At 36.0% G+C, this 18848-nt stretch overlaps 1 protein-coding gene across 2 annotated transcripts in view; it reads left to right on the forward strand.

The window, feature by feature from the left end:
- LOC131161759 (embryogenesis-associated protein EMB8-like) overlaps positions 1 to 18848 on the forward strand; it is a 42589-nt gene that overhangs the window by 15215 nt on the left and 8526 nt on the right. For both annotated transcript variants that reach the window (XM_058117715.1, XM_058117716.1), the window contains exons 7-12: positions 1885 to 2007; positions 2669 to 2746; positions 11624 to 11709; positions 11885 to 11933; positions 17878 to 17934; positions 17997 to 18127. In XM_058117715.1, coding sequence (XP_057973698.1) covers positions 1885 to 2007; positions 2669 to 2746; positions 11624 to 11709; positions 11885 to 11933; positions 17878 to 17934; positions 17997 to 18127 — 524 coding nt within the window. The remainder of the gene's footprint in view (positions 1 to 1884; positions 2008 to 2668; positions 2747 to 11623; positions 11710 to 11884; positions 11934 to 17877; positions 17935 to 17996; positions 18128 to 18848) is intronic.

Consider the following 18848-nt stretch of genomic DNA (forward strand, 5'->3'; position numbering starts at 1 on the left):
TTGCATACATAGGGTTATTTTCGGTGTCATTATTATATTTAGCTGGAAGATGTGGGCTTTAGATGTGCAGAATGGTAATGGAGAGGCAAGAAAAGAGAAAAAAGGAAGGAGAAGGCAAGTTGGTTTTGCTTGAGAATTTTCATGAAAGGAAAATAAAAAGGAGCGAAAAAAGGAGAGGTGAAAGAAAGCAATGAGAGAATAGCGGGCTTCTGTCATTTTATTTATTTTTATTTACACTGACTCATATCAAATTGAGAAAGAAGTGCCCTCTTAAATTGTAAATGCTTATATATATGTTTGTATATATGTATACATATTAAGGAGATGCTTCCCATCATTGCTTTTAAGCAGGAAGATCTATAAAAAACAAATGGCCAGGTTGCCTAGGATACTTATGTAGCCTTTAATCAGGAACATCTATGTTATTCATGACCACCTTGCCTAGAGTACTACTAGAGGCTTATTAGTATCTCCACTAATCGGACTCCTATCTTCATATGAGGGCTGCAAACAGCATTATTGTGTTCCATATCCTTAAAGAAGTGTTCTTTAGGTTCAACGTGTCTAAATTTTTCATGTTGCACTAAGTTTTGACTTATGAGCAAAGTTAATGTAAACAAAATCAAAGATTAAGGTTTGAGTGGCAAGCTAAACAAACAACAAACACACAATCACAAAAAGAACAGAAACAAGTAGAGATGTTTGGCTTGGAAGTGCATGTCCATAAGGATTGTAAGAACGTTTACTGTGTATAGTGAAGAACGGAGAGATGGCATGCCAGGTCAGCTTGAAAGCTTACGTTTGTTGCAGAAATGTGAAGAAATTTTACTATAAATAGTGAAGATAGAAGAGATTGCTTATTAATGTCAAATTCTTATCCTCTCTCTAAGTATTGCAAGCGTGATCCCAAAAAAAAAGGCTGGCCTTTATATATAGCCTAAACAATATCCATTTGAATGCTTCTGAAACACCTTCCCAACCGAGGCTCAATAATCCATCAGAGAACCAATCGACAGCATCTTCAGGAAATCTGACCCATTCAAGGAAAGAACAGGTAATGGGTCTTCCTAACTTTGCCCAAGTCCAACATTTGATGAAGGTCTTTCCTCTGATCTGGATCAAGCATTTAGAGCTCATATGCCTTAACATAGTCTAGTGAATCCATGGAACAGTTTCTCAGGAGAGAGAATGGGAATTATTTTCGTGAGAGATAGAACCATCCCAAGAGTCACCAACCCATTAGAGAATCATTGCACATTGTCATGTAATGTTGAAAATTGTAGGAATAAGAATGTAGTGGAACTTACCTGCCAAGATGGATGTCATTGTTTTAGATGGCACATATGAATCTGGAAATTGGCACACTTATCCTAGGAATGACAACAAAAGCAACCATGATCAAGCCTTATGTCCAAATAGGCAGGTCAGTTATATGAGTCCTTTTCTGCCATTCCACATGATTTAGGGCAATATACCCATAAAGTTGCATTGCTTTCAATTATCACTCAGTTTCTCAGTCCAAGTTATTCTAGGTTTACTCTTCTCGCTCCTACTGCCTCTAATGACGAAATAACCCATCCTAACAGGAGCACCTTTTACTTTTTTGTGTGTTGTTTCTTAGCTGCCCAACCTTCTGATCCATATAGCATAGCTGGTCTTTTGGCCTTGCCATAAAGTTTCCTTTTAATTTTAATGGTATTCTATAATCACCCAACATGCTCAAAGCACATCATTTCAATATAGTAATGCACAGAATAGCAATTTTTTAACATACTAGAGTCAGTACTATTTTAGAATGCTATGTGCAGAGTAACATTTTTTTTTAACCATATCTGTCAGTATAACAATGCCTTTTTGCTCTTCATGTTTCATGTATTCGAGAAGTCTGATTGCTTATATAATGGTGGATGGACGGAAGATATTCGTAAAGTCACCGACTATCTTCACTGTCAATATCCAGAAGCTCTTTTGTATGCTGTTGGAATTAGCATTGGTGCTAATATTCTGGTACATGAATTCATCTGATTTGTATCCATTTTTCAATTTGTTAGCCTCACTTGTACATTCTTATTCAGGCTTGAAATTATCTCATTCCTGATAAATTAACTTCTTATTGTGAATAATTAAAGGAGAAAACAGCCATCAGGTTATGCGTGTATGGTTCTGAAAGGTCATTGTTGGTTATGTTTTAGTGCGATTTCTCTGAGTAAATAGATTTTTGAACTGCCTCAACTCTGTGCAATGCTCTTCAACAATACATATACAAGAAATATAATTTCAAAATTAATTTATTTCCCTTTTTTTAGGGGGGGGGGGGGGGTTTGAGGTGTGTGGAGGGGAGAGGGAGTGTGGCTGGCAAGGTCTCTGCCATCCCCAACTATCCGTCCATTCATCCCTGCCTGGCTAGGATGTTTGGCTGTTTAAGGTCTGACTTTACCAGCTCTATTTGTATTAAAAGCAGACACATGTACCCATTCTTTGTTCATTTTCACCTAGTTTACAATTCTATGACCTTAATTGTCACTGTGGAGTGTTTCTTGGTTTTTTTTTTTCCTTCTAGTGTTCATTATCAGCAGCTGATTTAGGTGATTTTTTTTTTTTTTTTTTTTTCATTTTAGAGCTTTAATATTGATTCTGAAATATGACTAAGCTTGATCTCTGTTATTAGGTCAAATATCTTGGAGAGGATGGGGTTAATGTTCACATTGTTGGGGCTGCAGCTATCTGCTCTCCTTGGGATCTTCTGGTACGTAATTTGATGTATATTATGTGGCTTATTTGTCAATTGTTTGTGTGATTGGACAAGATTTAACATGGAAATAATTTAGATCCAACTTGACATGGTTAACTATCTTTATTTTCTTCCTTTTGGTTAATCCGAATATTTTCTTTCTATTCGTATTAATTAACGAGACTATTGTAAAATTAGATATGGAGGAGAGAAAAGAAGAGGAGAAGAAAAGAAGAAAAGAAAGAGAAAAAAAGAAAAATTGGGCGGCAGTTTCTTGGAGTCTGCATACAGCTCCAGGTCTGCCCTCTAACATCATTAATATTAATAAAATTTTAATAACAAAAATACCCCCAATAACACTATTAAATTACTAAAATAGCATATTATCGTCTAATACTTCCCAAGCTGGTGGTGTATAAATATCACCTAACCCCAGCTTACCAAGGTATTAAATTTGGATTTCAACTCAAATTTCGAAGGTCCAAAGGTATGGAGAGTTCGATGGAAATTTTGATTTCAATTTGAAAAATTAATGGAAATCAATAGTAAAACATGGAATTCTTTTATGAAACTTTAGAAATGATTAATAGACATAATAATGTAAGTTTTAGTACTAAAATATTTCTTTGTTGTGTATGAGGTTGAAAAGTTGTATTATAATGTGTATCAAATATATTTGTAAGATAATGTGCATTAAACATATTCAATTAATACAAATAAAACTCATAAATCATTTTAATATTATTTATTATTCAAATAATGATATTTTAGACATGAATGGTTAAATATTGTTAGTTTATTTTTTCATATAATTTCAAAAGCCCTCGTAATAATCTTTTGTTTTGAAAAGAAATAATAAAATAAATTGATCAAAAAATTTCACTTCACTCTTGAATTTCTCATTTTGAATTCAGAGGAAATTTCATTCTATAGCTAAATTTTCGACAAGTTTCACTCAAATTTTGAGATTGTGATTAATTTCGGATGATTTGTTGAGGTTTTGATGGAAATTATGCAAGATAGAAATCGACTACCATTTCGATTTCGAGGGTGATGGAAATCGGAAATTTTGACAATTTTGTCGAAATTTAAGACCATGCTTGTAACAACCATTAGACCAAGTGCGCTTAAGTAAAGGCTTCATAAAAACATTAGCTAACTAATCCATAGATTTTGACTCACTCTAAAATGAGTAGCGCAAAGGCTATCCCAAGTATAGGAGTTTTGTTGCGTAATAATTAGCCCAAAAGGGTCTCCTCAGGGGGAATGTAGATTGATTTCAAACTCACGTTAAAACAACAAGGAGAAAATAAGAAAAACATTTACTGAACATAGTTTAAATTCAATTTCTTGGAGTTTTTGAGAGTTTGTGACGAAATTAAAACAAAGCGAAACCTAACTAAAAACATAACATGCTTAAACAGAAAAATAACTACCATGAAATTAAACAAACCAAACAACTAAACCAACCTAATGTAACCAATATAATCCATTCAATGACACATTCAACCATTCAAATAAACAATAACAAAATTAAACAAGCAAAATAACCAACCCTTTAAGCATTCAAATAATAAACTAAGAATGAAGACTTCATTAATCTAATAAAAACATTCAACAATTAAACAACTTAAAATCTGAATCCTAGGAATTGAAATACAAGATAAAATAAATCCAACATTAACTAAACTCAAACAGTAGCTTAAACAAAATAAATCCGCATTAACTTAAATGAAAATCAATCCATCACTACCTTAAACAAAATAAAACCCAACAATAGTGTAACCAAAATAAACTCTACTCAACAATGGCTTAAATATAAATAAACTCAACAAATAATAAATTCAAACAAAGCATTAAAACAAGTATTGAAATAACAACAATGTAAAATAAATAAATAAATAAATAAACAAAATGGGAGTGAGAGAGTGAGAAAGAACTTAAACAAAAATTAATCTAACAATGGCTTAAACAAGATAACTCAATCCAATGATTCCAACAAGATTTTAAAAGAACAATAAAGTCCCAACAAGAAATAAAACAAGGTATTGAAAGAACAATAAAGTAAAAAAAATAATTAAATAAAATGAGAAGAAACAAAGGAGAGGGAGAGAGAATGAGAGAGAGAGAGAGATGGGTGGCCGAGTCTTCCACAAAACAGCAGCTAAAGCTGCTGTCCTCCTCTTTTCCAGCCGCATGGCCCCCAAAAGATTCCCCCAAAACCCTATTTTTATTCTCCTTCAGCGCACAGCCCCTATTTTAATTCCAAAACCCAATTTGGCCTCCTTCCAATGTAGGTCAGTGCGTGGGCCTCTCTGCCCTTCTGTAAAGCTCCATGGCCTGCCCACTATTCCAATTTACTACAGCCCACATAAAAAGTGCACAGCCCACTCCACTTTGAATGCCCTATTTTTTTCTTTAAGTTTGCAAAGCCCAGCCTCATTCCTATTGGCCGACCTAGCCTTCTTTCCATTGCATGGCCCATGCAAATGCATGGGCCTCATAGCTCTCCTCTTTGTCTCACACGGTTCCCAGTGTGTGCATGGTCCATTAAATATTGCTTTTGGGCTTTCAAACTTCACCCATGCACAATTGGCGTAGCAGGTGCAGTAACTTAAGTCCGATTTCGACCTTGATGCAGCCAGTATCTCTCAAAACTCAACATGAAAGTTGTAGAACTTTTTCTTGGCGTTCCATAGCATCTCGAATCATCTCAATTAGAGCTCGGATGAGAGAGTCATGCCCAGATTATGAAGCAATGTTGAAACTGTCCATAATCGCTTAATTAGCTTCGTTTTGCACTTAACACTTCCATTTGCATCATTTTGCATGGCCCGTTTCACTTCTTTAATTCACAAAATACCCTGCAATAATTAAATACTTTACTCATAAATTTAAGGCAAGTATAGGATAAAAAATTCAAATATTATAAATTGAGCTCCATATTGAAATATTGGATGTATTTAGGCATTTAAGTGAAATTGCAATCTTTAATTCATGATTTTAAACACCTAATTACGCAACTTTGACGCGTAATCAGGTTTCACAAGGGAAGTCCTCGCGACATTCTTCAAGACAACATTCCTCACCAAATGATAGTCAACTTCTATATGCTTTCTCCTCTCATTAAACACTAGATTGCTAGCAATATAATTGGTAGCTTGATTTTCACAAAACATATCTATTGACTTCCTTGCCAAGAATCCCATCTCTAACATAAGAGATTTTCATATGAGCTCGCTCACAGAATGAGCCATAACTCAATATTTTGCTTCAGCACTAGATCTTGCTATAGTAGTTTGTTTCTTGCTGTGCTAGGTAACAATATTACCTCCCACAAATGTGCAATATACAGTAGTAAACCTTCAGTCATCAACAGATCCAACCCAATCTACATTAGAGTATCCCAAATCTCACTATTTCTAATACATTCATATATCAGGCCTCTACCGGGTGAGCCCTTGAGATATTGCAAAATCCTCCTACAAACAACATCCAATGTAGTTGATTGGGATTTCCATAAACTGACTCACCACTGCCACTGCAAAAGATATGTTAGGTCTACTAATAATCAAGTAGATCAACTTGCCAGCCAATTGCCTATATCATTTGTCTCCGAAGTTTGATCTAGCATCCCTAGAGAACCTCACACTGGGATTCATAGGAGTATTAACTGATTTAGGCTCCCAACGAACTAGTCTCACTTAGCAAGTCCAACATATTTTTTTCTAAGATAGATCCAACTATTTCCTATAACCTACAAGCTCAATATCAAGAAAGTAACGCAGAATACCCAAACCCTTGATTTGATATTTTTATTGAAGCCACTGCTTAATATTTGCAATCCCACTTTGGTCACTATGAGCGATGATGATATCATCAACATAACTAGAAGTACCACAACTATTTCCTTTTTGTGGACAAAAATTGAATGCTCGGAGTAGCACTAAATATAGCCATACGTTGAGGCTACAACACGAAATTTGTCAAACCAAGCTCAAGGATACCGTTCATAAATGGCCTTCCGCAACCCACATACTTTCCCATCCTCCCCCTGAGCAACATACCTAGGAGGATGCTCTATGTAATACCTCTTCTTGCAAATCTCTGTACAAGAAGGCATTCTTCACATCAAATTGGTATAATGGCCACACAAAATTAACTACCGATGAGATCATTACACGAACATAATTTAGTCAAACAACAGGAGAGAAGGTCTCAAAATAATCAATATCGTATGTTTGGGTGTACCCTTTGGAAACAAGTCGAGTGTTAAGCCATTCAATAAAACTATCAGGAAGATATTTCATGGTGTAGGCCTAATGACACCCAACCAACTCCTTACCTGGAGGAAGATCCCCTAAACCCCATGTCCTTCGAGTGGTCAAGGCATTCATTTCTACATCCATTGCAAGCTTCCACTGAGAGTTAGCAAGCACTTGAGCATGCAATGAAGGGATGGATAGAAACTAGGGAAATAGACAAGAAAGAAGAATGCATATGACCAAGAAGGTGAATAAATTAAACATAATGAGCAATAGGATAAACATGAATTCATAACAATGATGGGTACCTTTCTAGTGAGCAATAGGAAAATCCAAGTTACACTAGGTTGGATCTCTAGAACATGAATTCAGAACAATGATGGTAAGGGAGGCGCTTGCATGGTGGTAATGATGTTTGTGCTTGCTTTCTGTTGTTCATAAACCTCCAATTGTTTCTCTAAGTCAGTAACTATTGATTTGGAAGAGGAGCAGAAGATTTCTTGAGAGGGATAAGGGTCGGAAAGAGTAGGGGTGAGCATTCGGTCGGTTCGGTGAATTTGGTTAATTAACTGAAGTAACCGAAAAATTTCAGTTGAAAATTCTTATTAATTGAACTGACCGAAATTCCATATTTGACCGACCTCAAAGCCGTCTGAACCGAATTTCGGTTAAAACGGCTAATTGATTTTAACCAATTTAATATTTTAATATATATAAAATATAAATTTTAATATATATAAAATATAAATAATATATATAATACATAAAAAATAAATAAAATTTTAGTATATATATAATATATAAAATATTTTAATATATAATATATAATTATTTATTATTAATTTATGCTATTTGGTTAATTCAGTAAACTGAATTAATTGAACCCAACAACCGAACCGGAAATTGAAATTCAACGAAAATGAAAGCCGAACTGAACTGAACCGATCGAATTTACTCAGTTAATTCGGTTTTAACCAAATTATGCTCACCCCTAGGCAAGAAGATCAACAGAGGAAAAGGGGGGGGGGGGGGATAACTCGTTAATGGAATCAAAATAGATTCATCCAAAGAGGACTTGACACTAGAAACAAGGCGTCCCCTCGAAAATGGTGACATCGACACTAACTTATTTGCTATGAGTGTCGGGATCATAACATCTATATACTTTATAAGATCTTGAGTGCCCAACTAAGACACGTTTAACAACACGGGAGGAGAATTTGCCCTAACCAATGTATGGAACATGAACAAAACATGTGCACCCAAAGACATGAGACACAATAGAGAAAATGGATGTTTTTGGGTACATGATGGAGAAGGGAATTTGTCCCTTTAGAACACTTGAGAGGATCCTATTGAGCACAAAACAAGTTGTAAGAAGAGCATTGGTCCAAAAGGTTTTAGGAAAATGCTTATGAAGGAATAAGAGATTGTGGTATGTCAAGTAAGGTGTGTTTTTTCATTTAGCCACTCCATCTGTTTAGGGGTATGTATACATGATGTTTGATGAATAATCCCTTTGGCCAAGGAAAAAGATGAAAGCTCATTTCGAACAAATTTAAGTGCATGATCATATCGAAATTTTGAATACCAATGCCAAACTAAGTTTTTATTTCTTGGTAGAATTGAGTAACAACATTCAAAAATTCAGACCAATCTTTTTTAAGAAATAGATCTAGGTTATGCATGAAAAATTATCCTTCATTCAAAAAAAAAAAAAAACAAACTTGAACAGGGAAAACTTGGTGTAGCTTTTGAAGGGATGGATGACCCAAATGAGCGTGCCACTAATCAAGAGAAACACCATGAGTAGAAAGTGAGGAAGTGTATGAAAAGAATTGGATCCACCATGACCACCATCGAAATAGCACATGCCATCCTTCTCAATCCATCCACCAATCCTCTTCATTTGGAAATCCTGAATAACACAATGAGATGGAAAGAAGGTCATAGAATAGTTATGAGACTTAGTTAATTGACTAACTGATGCACAAGGGAAATTTAGGCACATATAACATAGATGAAAGAGGAATGAATAGAAGGAACTGTAAAAATATTTCCAGAACCAAAAAGTGCAACCAAACCATAAAAAAGAGTAACCTTAAGCGTGTAAAGTAGTGAGATTCAAGGACTCAAACCTATTAGGACTACCTATCATATATGAGTGGAGGCACTAGATTCCATAACCCAAGGTAAGGAGGATGAAGAGGCAAGAAGTCCAGTTGTACCTGAATGGGCCACAGTAGCAGTAGATGTGAAAAACTGAGTTTGGAGTTGTCAAACCATGCAAAAAAGATTGTTAAACTCTTCTTGATACATAGTGGATGATGTACTCAACTCCCCAATGGAGTGGCTAGGTGCATTTGAAGTGTCAATAGTAGAATCGCCCTTTGCAAGAGACTTATTGGCCCAAGTTGGTTTTCCAAGGAGATCCCAACAGCGATCAACAGTATGATTTTCCTTGCCATAAAGTGTGCAAATGCGAATATTGCCACAAAGAACTCCTCGTCATAATACACAACCGCTGGCACGATCACAATCCGAAGCTCATCCTTGTCCTCGAAAACTTCTCCTTTCATGGTTAGAAGCACTATCCATGACTGAATTATCATGGAAAGGACTTGAGAAGAAATCAGGCAGCACACACTAGCACAAAAACAGCACTTCAGGACTTCAAGAAACCAGAACTTACAACACTTCAGACCTTCCAAAATCCAGAACTTCAATAGGCATCTATGACTACCAAAATGAACTTACAATGTCCTGGAAGGAATTACACAACCACCAAGTACACTGTTACAGCAAAGTACTGCAGGCATTTAATAAACAACCTGGCAGCAGCATCGGGCATTATGGCTGGCAGAAACTGGAAACGAATGCAGAAATAAGAGGAAATAAGTATTTGAACACCAGTCGAAACCAGCCTGCAATCAGTATAAAATTGCAAGCACAATCATGAACACACAGCATCAAAACAGTATCATCAGCAAATCATAGAGTGCAACTGATAGCAGCCTGTGGAACAGAGGAACAGCAGCAGCAGCATACTAGAAACAGAGTGTAACTGACTTCACATCAGTATATCACCATGAAAACACACAGCTTTTTACCAAGGATGCTGCACAACCTAACTGAGAAGAAGGATCTCCTTAAATGACACCCAAGCAACCAGAAAATTAGATTTGAGGACCGACTAAGGGAGGATGAGAAAAAAAAGAAAAGGAAAACAGAGTATCAAAATCAATTCAGAGAAACCAGATTTGAAGGAGATTAATTTTATAATACCATGTTGTGAGTTGGAGAAGAGGAGAAGAGAAGAGAAGAGAAGAGAGAGAAGAGGAGGAGAAAAAAAGAAAAAGAAAAAAGTCTGGGCGGCAGGAGTCTACGTACAGCTTCAATTATTATTAATAATAAAGTCTTAAAGACCCCCATTAACACAGCCTAATTACTTAATAATTCTCGTCTAACAGTGAACTTGTTTATTATTTACTTGTTATGCTTCACTAGTTCTTTGCTCCCTTAAAATTTGTTTTCCCCTCTCTTAATATATTTCTTTGCTTATCTAAACAAAAGTTATTCATTATACTATAAACAGTTTAGTTTTCTTGCCTCTGGTTAAATATCAATGTTGTTTCAAGTTGCTTTGTCGATTAGTCCATGGGCTTCTGCTTAAATTTGATAATATGCTATGGAAGTGGTAATTGTGCAGTTGAAGGTTTTCTTAGTGTAAATTGTATATTTTATCATTGATATTGTAATCTATGTGGGAGCGTTCCCATTTCTCTCTCACAAAGCATCATTGTCTCTTTCTTCCACTCTCTTAGCAGCATTTCCATGGCTACAGGACATGAAAGGACAGGAATGTAAGGGTTCTGTTCAGATCGAAGGGAAGACCTTCAATCTGAGAGAGTGGATAAGTGGGTGAGGGAGTTTGTCATTTTGTCCTCAAAACACAATTTGACTTGATAATTGGTGGATAAGGTTTTCATCTGTTGCAGTGAAGTTGTTTTTGGATGGATTGTTGTCAATTTATGGAAGGTGGCAAAGGAATTTTGAATTTTCCATCTTGGAAGTATGAGGTAGTGGATGCTGATTCAACTAACAATGTTTGGGAATTTTTTAGAGTTATGGCTTGGATGGAAAGAAAGGGGTTCTTGGTGTTTGTTCCTGCACTGTTATTATTCTCGTGTCTGCATCTCTTGAATGATAACAGTCTGTTTATAGTTTGTTGATGTAAGAAGGAACAAGATTGGGCTGTAGATTCATTACTAATTTACTTTTCTGCTGCTCACCTTTCTCGTCTTTGTTTGAACTATAAAATTTGATTTTATGGACTTGATCATTCCATTGCAACTGTTAAACATTCTTGCTTGAAATTGTTTACTTAGTATAAGTTTTAATGTTTCTTCTGTCATTCAAAGCTGTGAATATTTTTAATGGCTGTAATACCAGAAAAAACTTTTACTCCAACTATTTGGTTCAGCTCTCCATTCAATTTGGTTTATGATTATTGCTATTATTAAATTTCATTTTTTAAATGAAAGCAGTTATTCTGTGATGTTGTTAATCTTGTTGTCTTTGTTCTTGTCAAAGTTCTAAGTTGCATACTTTTTTGCCTTCTTTGCAGGTAGGTGATAGGTTCCTACAACGCAGATTTGTACAGAAATTATATCACAAAGAGATAACAAATTCGGTGAAACGTTATGCAGAATGGTTTGGCTTCATCACCTTCTTACTCAACTCTAATGAACATTTTATATTTCTTTATAGCAGGGTAGCCTGCGTTAAAATCATCTAAATTGTTTTATTCTTTTCCAGTACATTTTGCAGAGTAACTATTATTGTTGTCAAAGAGTTCATTCATAACCAAATCTAAAATTTCTTGTAGGCATCAACCTGTCTTCTCTCGCCTTGCAGATTGGGAAGGCATCAGAAAGGTAATCCTTCTTGGTGATTGTTTTGTCATTTTTTGACTATAAAGCAATAAATAAGGAAGAACTAAGTTATCAGAGCTTTGATAATAAAATTATCCCTTCTGTGCTTTGAGTTTGAAAGCCATCCCCGTTTATATGATTTGAGGCAAAAAGTTCAAGTACCATGTTAGTTTTGTACTTTAACGTTATTCTTTGTTTTCCAGTTCCATTTTTCTTCTCTAGACATATGAACTACAAGTTTCCCACTTCCACAATAGCATTAATCTGTGTTACAGTTATTGTCCCTCTTATCCCTCTCTTTAGGTTTTTCCATGGTTGAAAAGTGGGATTTTAATTTTTTTCCCCCTCATATAAGGGTCTTATGATCCATTAAATTAATTGTCATGAAATGCAGCTTGTACTTGATGGATCCACCTATTTGTGGATGAAAGTGGAGCATGCTTCTTTGAGAATTGGCTAATCTCTAAAACACCCATGGACATAGAAAAGGCACATGGACAAAATGCATAAAGCCTAGAACTTGTATGGATTCAGATTAGTCTGTATATGCATATGGTGGTGGGTGCACCTAAATGACATTGTCAGAGTGGCAGCAGGTATGAGTGGTGCTGTTTGTTGTAGGCATATCTTGTCATTAGCTTATAATATGTATAGGGTTGATTGTTTGGTAGGAAAAACGAAAGGATCTACTATTGCTCTCTGCTAGTTGACTCTAAAGTTATCTTCTTCCTTTGTTCTATTTTTCTTATCCTAACCTTGCTCTTACTGTTTATCAGGGCCATGGTCCTTAGGAGGTCATGGATTCAATTCTTCCTACCCACCTTTTTTGTTAAAATTATTTTATTTTCAGTAATGTGTCTTATTTGTTTGTTTATTCACCTCTCCACATGCAATTGAGCATTGAGGTGCTATACATTGTTGGTTCACATGCCAACAACTCTAGCTTTTAGGTGAAGTGATGATGGTATCAATGTAGATGTGACCATATTTGAGCTAACACCTTATTTTTTTAGTGTTGGATATTTTTCATATGGATCTATTCTTTGTGTACAAGCTATTAGTGATTCCCCTTGTATCAACCTTATTGTTCCAATCCTCATTCCTTTACATGATATCTCTACTTCTGTTTCCTGGGGATCGATCTAGTGCTCCGTAGAAACTGTTGACGGTACATGAGCATTTTGAGAAAGAAACTGACACCAATGCAGCATTCTAATTCTACTAGTCCACCTCAATTAGACTAGACTTGGATTTGCCCAGTGCTCATACACCAGAATTTGTGCTTAGAAGTCCTTGACTGCATCCTAGTACTTACTATGTTTATCATAGTTTCCTGGAGCATGGTGCATTTTGGGTTGTGGTACAGGTATGGGAATGAGGTACACTACTCAAGTGGTATGCAGTTCTTGGTGGGTAGGCTTAGTTGGTACGCCATAATGGACTGTAATGCATGAACCACTTATTTGGGTTGATTCGTCCATACATTGTCAGATTGCAGTGTGTTTTAAGTTATTTACTTAGGATGGAATAATTACTGGCTGCACTTAAATAAAATTCTCTCTCTCTCTCTCTCTCTCTCAGAGTTCGAGCCCATCTACCATCGTAGCTGAAAAAAGCCCTGTTTTCTCTGTCCACTGCAGGCTTTGCAGCAGCCTTCTTCTCTCTCATTGCAGGCTTTTTCATGAGGTAGTGGGAGCCACAACTATATTAGAGAATTGGAGTTGAGGCCTGGGGAGTTAGTCACTGATGTTAGATAGCAGAATAGGCAACTAATTTTTTTTTTTTTTAAATTGCTTATTGAGGAGGATCTGGAAAGGCCACATTGAGGAATTGGAGTGAAGGAAGTTCTATTTCAGTTACACAGTTATCTTGGTTGGAGAGGCCTTTTGAGGAAGTGGAGGTTGCAATAGTAGTGTTTAGTTTAGAGAGATATAAGGCTCATCGTCCGGATGCTTTTAACATAGTTTCTGGAGTGCTGGAATGTCGTGAAGGAGGTCATAATGGAGTGTTCATATGGTAAGTTGGGAAAGAGTGTTAGGTCTACCTTTATTCCTGTAATATCTAAGAAAATAAGTCTGTTAGGGTGTTGGAGTTTCGGCCAATTAGTTTAGTTTTTATTGTGTACAAGTTCCTCCCTTAATGAAACTATTTCTTTTGCTCAAAATGCTTTTTGTTGGAGGAAGGCAAATTGTGGATGCTATTTTAGACTCTTAGTAGCTATTTCGCCATATAAAGAAGAGGGGTATTATGTGTCAGTCGGGAAGGCTTATTATAGAGTTATTAGGAGTTCTTGGATAGTGTACTTTTGAGGAAGAAGTATGGTGTTAGATGGAGGACTTGGATTAGGAATTGTTTAATGCTTATTTTTGTGCATTTTTTAATGGGCAGTCTAGAGAGTGGTTTAGATCTTCTAGGGTGGTTGGGCAATGGGATCCTGTGTTCCCAGTTTCATTTGTTCTTGTGGTGGATGTCTTGAGCAGAATGATAGGGCTGTTGATAGTGGGATTGTGAGGGGATCAAGGTGAGCAGCAAGGAGGTGGTAGTGTCTCATTTGGAGTTTGCTTGTGATACCAATATTTTCTTTGATGGCCTTGTTGACTCATTTGTTAAAATCTCACCATTCTTCAGATTTTTTAGAAAGTATAAAAGGGCAGCTTGGTGCATAAAGCTCCCGCGTATGCGGGATCCGAGAAAGGGACAGACCGCAATGGGTCTATAGTACGCAGCCTTACCTTGCATTTTTGCAAGAGGCTGTTTCCACACCTCGAACCCGTGACCTCTATGTCACATGGTGACAACCTTACCATTGCGCCTAAGCTCCCTTTCAGAAAGCATTTGGTCTTAAAATTAATTCGGAAAAAGAGTGGTTTTGGGCTAGTCAGTCTAAGCTCTGAGAGGATTTTGGAGTTGACTCCTCTAGCTAGATGTGGTATTTTAAGGTGGGTTTTGACACTTATGACTTGAGGTCCCTTTGGTAGGAAAACCACGTTTTAGCTTTTTGAGATCCGATGGTAACCATGGTTGCAAAGCAGCTGGATGGTTGGAAAAAGGGGGGTCGTTCTCCTTAGGTGGTAGAATAACTCTCATTCAGGCTAGGATCTCTACTATTCTTGTATTTTTTTTTCTCTTTTTTAGAATTCCTGAAGGGGTGACAAAATAACTTGAGATGGTCATGAGGGATTCCCCGATCCATCAGATCTAGGGAAGAGGAGAGATCATTAGGTTTAATAGGGGAGGTAGTGTAGGTCAAAGGAATATGGGGGCCTAAAAACACAGCTCTTTTGGGTAAATGGTTATGGTGGTTTCCTTGGAGGTGAATTTCCTATGCCACGAAGTCTAAAGAGTAAGTTCACGATAATGGTTGGGATGCCCACTTGGGCTTTAGAAGTTAGTTTTATAGTCCTTGGAGGTTTATTTTGTGGGTTTACCCTTTGTTTCTTCCTTTAACAAAGTTTCAACTGAGTAGAAGCAATCTTGTTAGGTTCTGGGAAGATGTTTGGGTTGGGGGAGTTCCATTATTCTGTTCCTTTGCTCATTGATTGTCTTTCTTGCATAGTGATGTGATTTCCTCATTTTTCATTTTTTGAGAGGGATTCTTTTTATTGGGACTTTCATTAGGAGGGATTTTAAATGATAGTGAGGTGGATCAGTTGTCTTCTTTGCTTATTGTGTAGGAGGGTTGCTATATCTCCAATAGGACTGATGGTTGGGTCTGGTATTTGGATTCTTCTGGTGATTTTTCTAGTAAATCCTTTGTTCTTTTCTCATCCTATGAAGACTGATGTGGTATGTTCTCTCTATCAAGGTTTATGGTGGCTAAAGTTCCTTCTAAGCTAATGGCATTTGTTTAGTTGGTGACTCTTAATAGGGTCATGGGTTTAAATATCCATGAAATTGTCAAAATTTCCATAGAAATTTTTATTTTCCATCACAATCGAGATTGAAATGGCAGTTGATTTTTGTTTGATAAAATTTCCGTTGGAATATCCATGAATTTTCTGAAATTTATTGAAATCTCACGAAATTTGTCAAAATTTTAACTATAGAGCAAAATTTCTTAGAAATTCAAAATTGAGATTCAAAACCCAATCTGAAATTTTCCCCCTTAATTTATCTTGATTTTTGTTCAAATTAAAGGTCATTGCAAGAATGTTATGAATGATAGATTTCAGATTTTTTGGAATTATATGAAAGCGTAAACTTGGATATTAGCTACAACATTTTATTTGACCATTTATGTTTAAATTATCTATATATTTATAATAAATAATATTAGTTGATTTATAAATTTCATTTAAATTAATTGAATATGTTTAATATGATTATTTCATTACAATTATTGTATCTTATACGCCGAAATACCTGTCCTTGATGTTATTTATGAAATTGTAGTTCTAAATCTTACATTATTATTGTTATATTACCACTTTACCTAAAAGCTTAAGCTATTAGGTTGTGGGCCAATAATGTTTATCAAGTCTTAACACTCCCCCGCATGTGCAGCCTGATAGCATGTGGGAAGATAAACACACAATAAATAACACTCATCAAGGGAGTATAATAATTTTTTGAACACCACACAATAAATGCGGGCAATGAGACTAGAGTCCAAGAACCCTTGGTAACCAGCTCTAATACCATGTTAGATTACCATTTTACCTAAAGGCTTAAGCTATTAGGTTGTGGGCCAATAATGTATATCAAGTCTTAACAATCCCCCACATGTGCAGCTCGACAGCTTGTGGGAAGATAAACACACGAAAAATAACACCCATCAAGGGAGTACGATACTTTTTTGAACACCACACAATAAATGCGGGCAATGAGACTAGAACCCAGGAACTCCTGGTGACTAGCTCTGGTACCATGTTAGACTACCACTTTACCTAAAGGCTTAAACTATTAGGTTCTGGGCCAACAATGTATATCAAACTTTAACATTTATATCTAACAATAGTTTCTAAAGTTTCATAAAAGAATTCCATGCTTTACTACTGCTTTTCATCATTTTTTAAAAATCAAAATCAAAATTGATGCCAACATTGAAATTTCCCTCAAAATTGTGTTCTTTTGAAGCCTCGAAATCTAGCCAAAATTGAAATTTAAGACCTTTGAATAGAGTCAAGACCAACAATCTGCTGCAGAGTAGGAGGCCTTTCTAAAGCATTGTCCCCATATATGACTTTTATATGTGGGAAAAAGCTCTGGAAATGTGCCTCATATGTTTCTTCATGAATATCTTGCTTGGGGCTTGAGGAAGTCATTTTTTGGAGTCCTAGATGAAGAGTGGGTCTGTCCAAAGTAAAAGGCCTTGAATAGAATTAAAACCAACAATCTGCTGCAGAGTAGGAGGCTTCCAAAGCATTGTCCCCAGATATGATTTTTATGTGTGGGAAAAAGCTCTGAAAATGTGCCTTATATGTTTCTTCATGGTTCTTTTGCTTGGGGCTTGAGGAAGTCTTTTTTTCGGAGTCCTAGATGAAGGGTGGGTTTGTCTAAAGTCAGTGGAGGAGTTCTTGCTTATTTCTTTTACTGGTTTTGGAAAGGGTAAGGATGGTAACAGGTTGTTGAGGTGTGCCATATGGGGAATTTGGCTGGAAAGAAATGCTAGAACTTTTTCTGTGAAGCAATTATCATTGGGGCTCATATAGCAGGCTGTTTAAGGGCTTTTATTTATTTATTTGGATGTCATCCAAGATTGGTGGCTTTATTATGTTACTGTATTTTTTATTCTTCCTTTGCTATTGTATGAGTAGTTTTGGTTCTCTGCTTTTGGATCTGTTCCTCTCTTGGTTTTATAAAGCTTCTTTTTCATTAAAATATGCGTGAATGTATATTCATTGCACTGATTCATTAGCCAGATCACTTCTAGCAACTCACTCCAACCATTTATGATGTTAACTGTGCAATTCTCTAATAAGATTTCCTGGTTCATTGCCTTGAATAGTCGCGTTCACTTCGAGACTTTGACCGCTATGCTACATGCCCGATTGGAAAATTTAAGGTAATAAATCTTTGACTTATTCCAACAGTCTTCAGTTTTACTGAAGTTTGGTATTTTCCCAGACTCCAGATACATATTATAGGCAATCTAGCAGTGCAAATTTTGTGGGAAGTGTAGCTGTGCCCCTCCTTTCCATTAGCGCTCTGGATGATCCAGTCTGTTCTGTGGAAGCCATACCTTGGGATGAATGCAGGTGCAGAGTCTTCCTAGTTTTGTGCTTTGAATATTTACTCTCTTCAATTTTTTCTTGTGCTTTATAAAAATAAAAAATTTTCTTATAACTTCCCTAAAAGTACATGATGAAAATATTGCAGTCACTCTAATCCAAACTAGGTTTCCAGTCCTAACTAGTTAATCCTTTCATGTATCATAATATACTGAATTACAAAATAACCTCTTGAAGTTATCATCTATGCTCAAATTGTTAGTAATTGGTAATCTTCATCAGATTTCTATGGGAAGTGTCTGTAAATGTAATCAAAATGCCATTGACTAAATTGATAGCAAGTTTCACTTGTAGTTGACTCTTATGAAGTATCTTGTTACGGCTTGATGGGGTCCACCACATGGACTGATAAAAAGGCAGTGCAATCTGTCTCACAAAGGAGAATATCATTTGGCTACTTGTGGGAAATTTCTTGAGCTGCTAGAACACTTTGGTCCATAAAAACAAGCAAGGATGGGAAAAATATGCACGTCATTGGAATTGGGTCACTTGGAGCTAATTCAGCCAACACACTCTTTTTCTTGCTTGGTTTTAAAGTTTTCTTGGAGTAAAAGGACTTCCATTTGAACCCATAGTTGTTAGAATGTTATGATTTGTGATTCAATTCATACAATTCATATAAGTTCCACACAAAATCAATTTGAATCTCACTAGTGAATCTAAAAATGATCAAATTGTTGCTGAATCT

Source organism: Malania oleifera, chromosome 8 (assembly GCF_029873635.1).
Source record: "Malania oleifera isolate guangnan ecotype guangnan chromosome 8, ASM2987363v1, whole genome shotgun sequence".
Taxonomy (NCBI): domain Eukaryota; kingdom Viridiplantae; phylum Streptophyta; class Magnoliopsida; order Santalales; family Ximeniaceae; genus Malania; species Malania oleifera.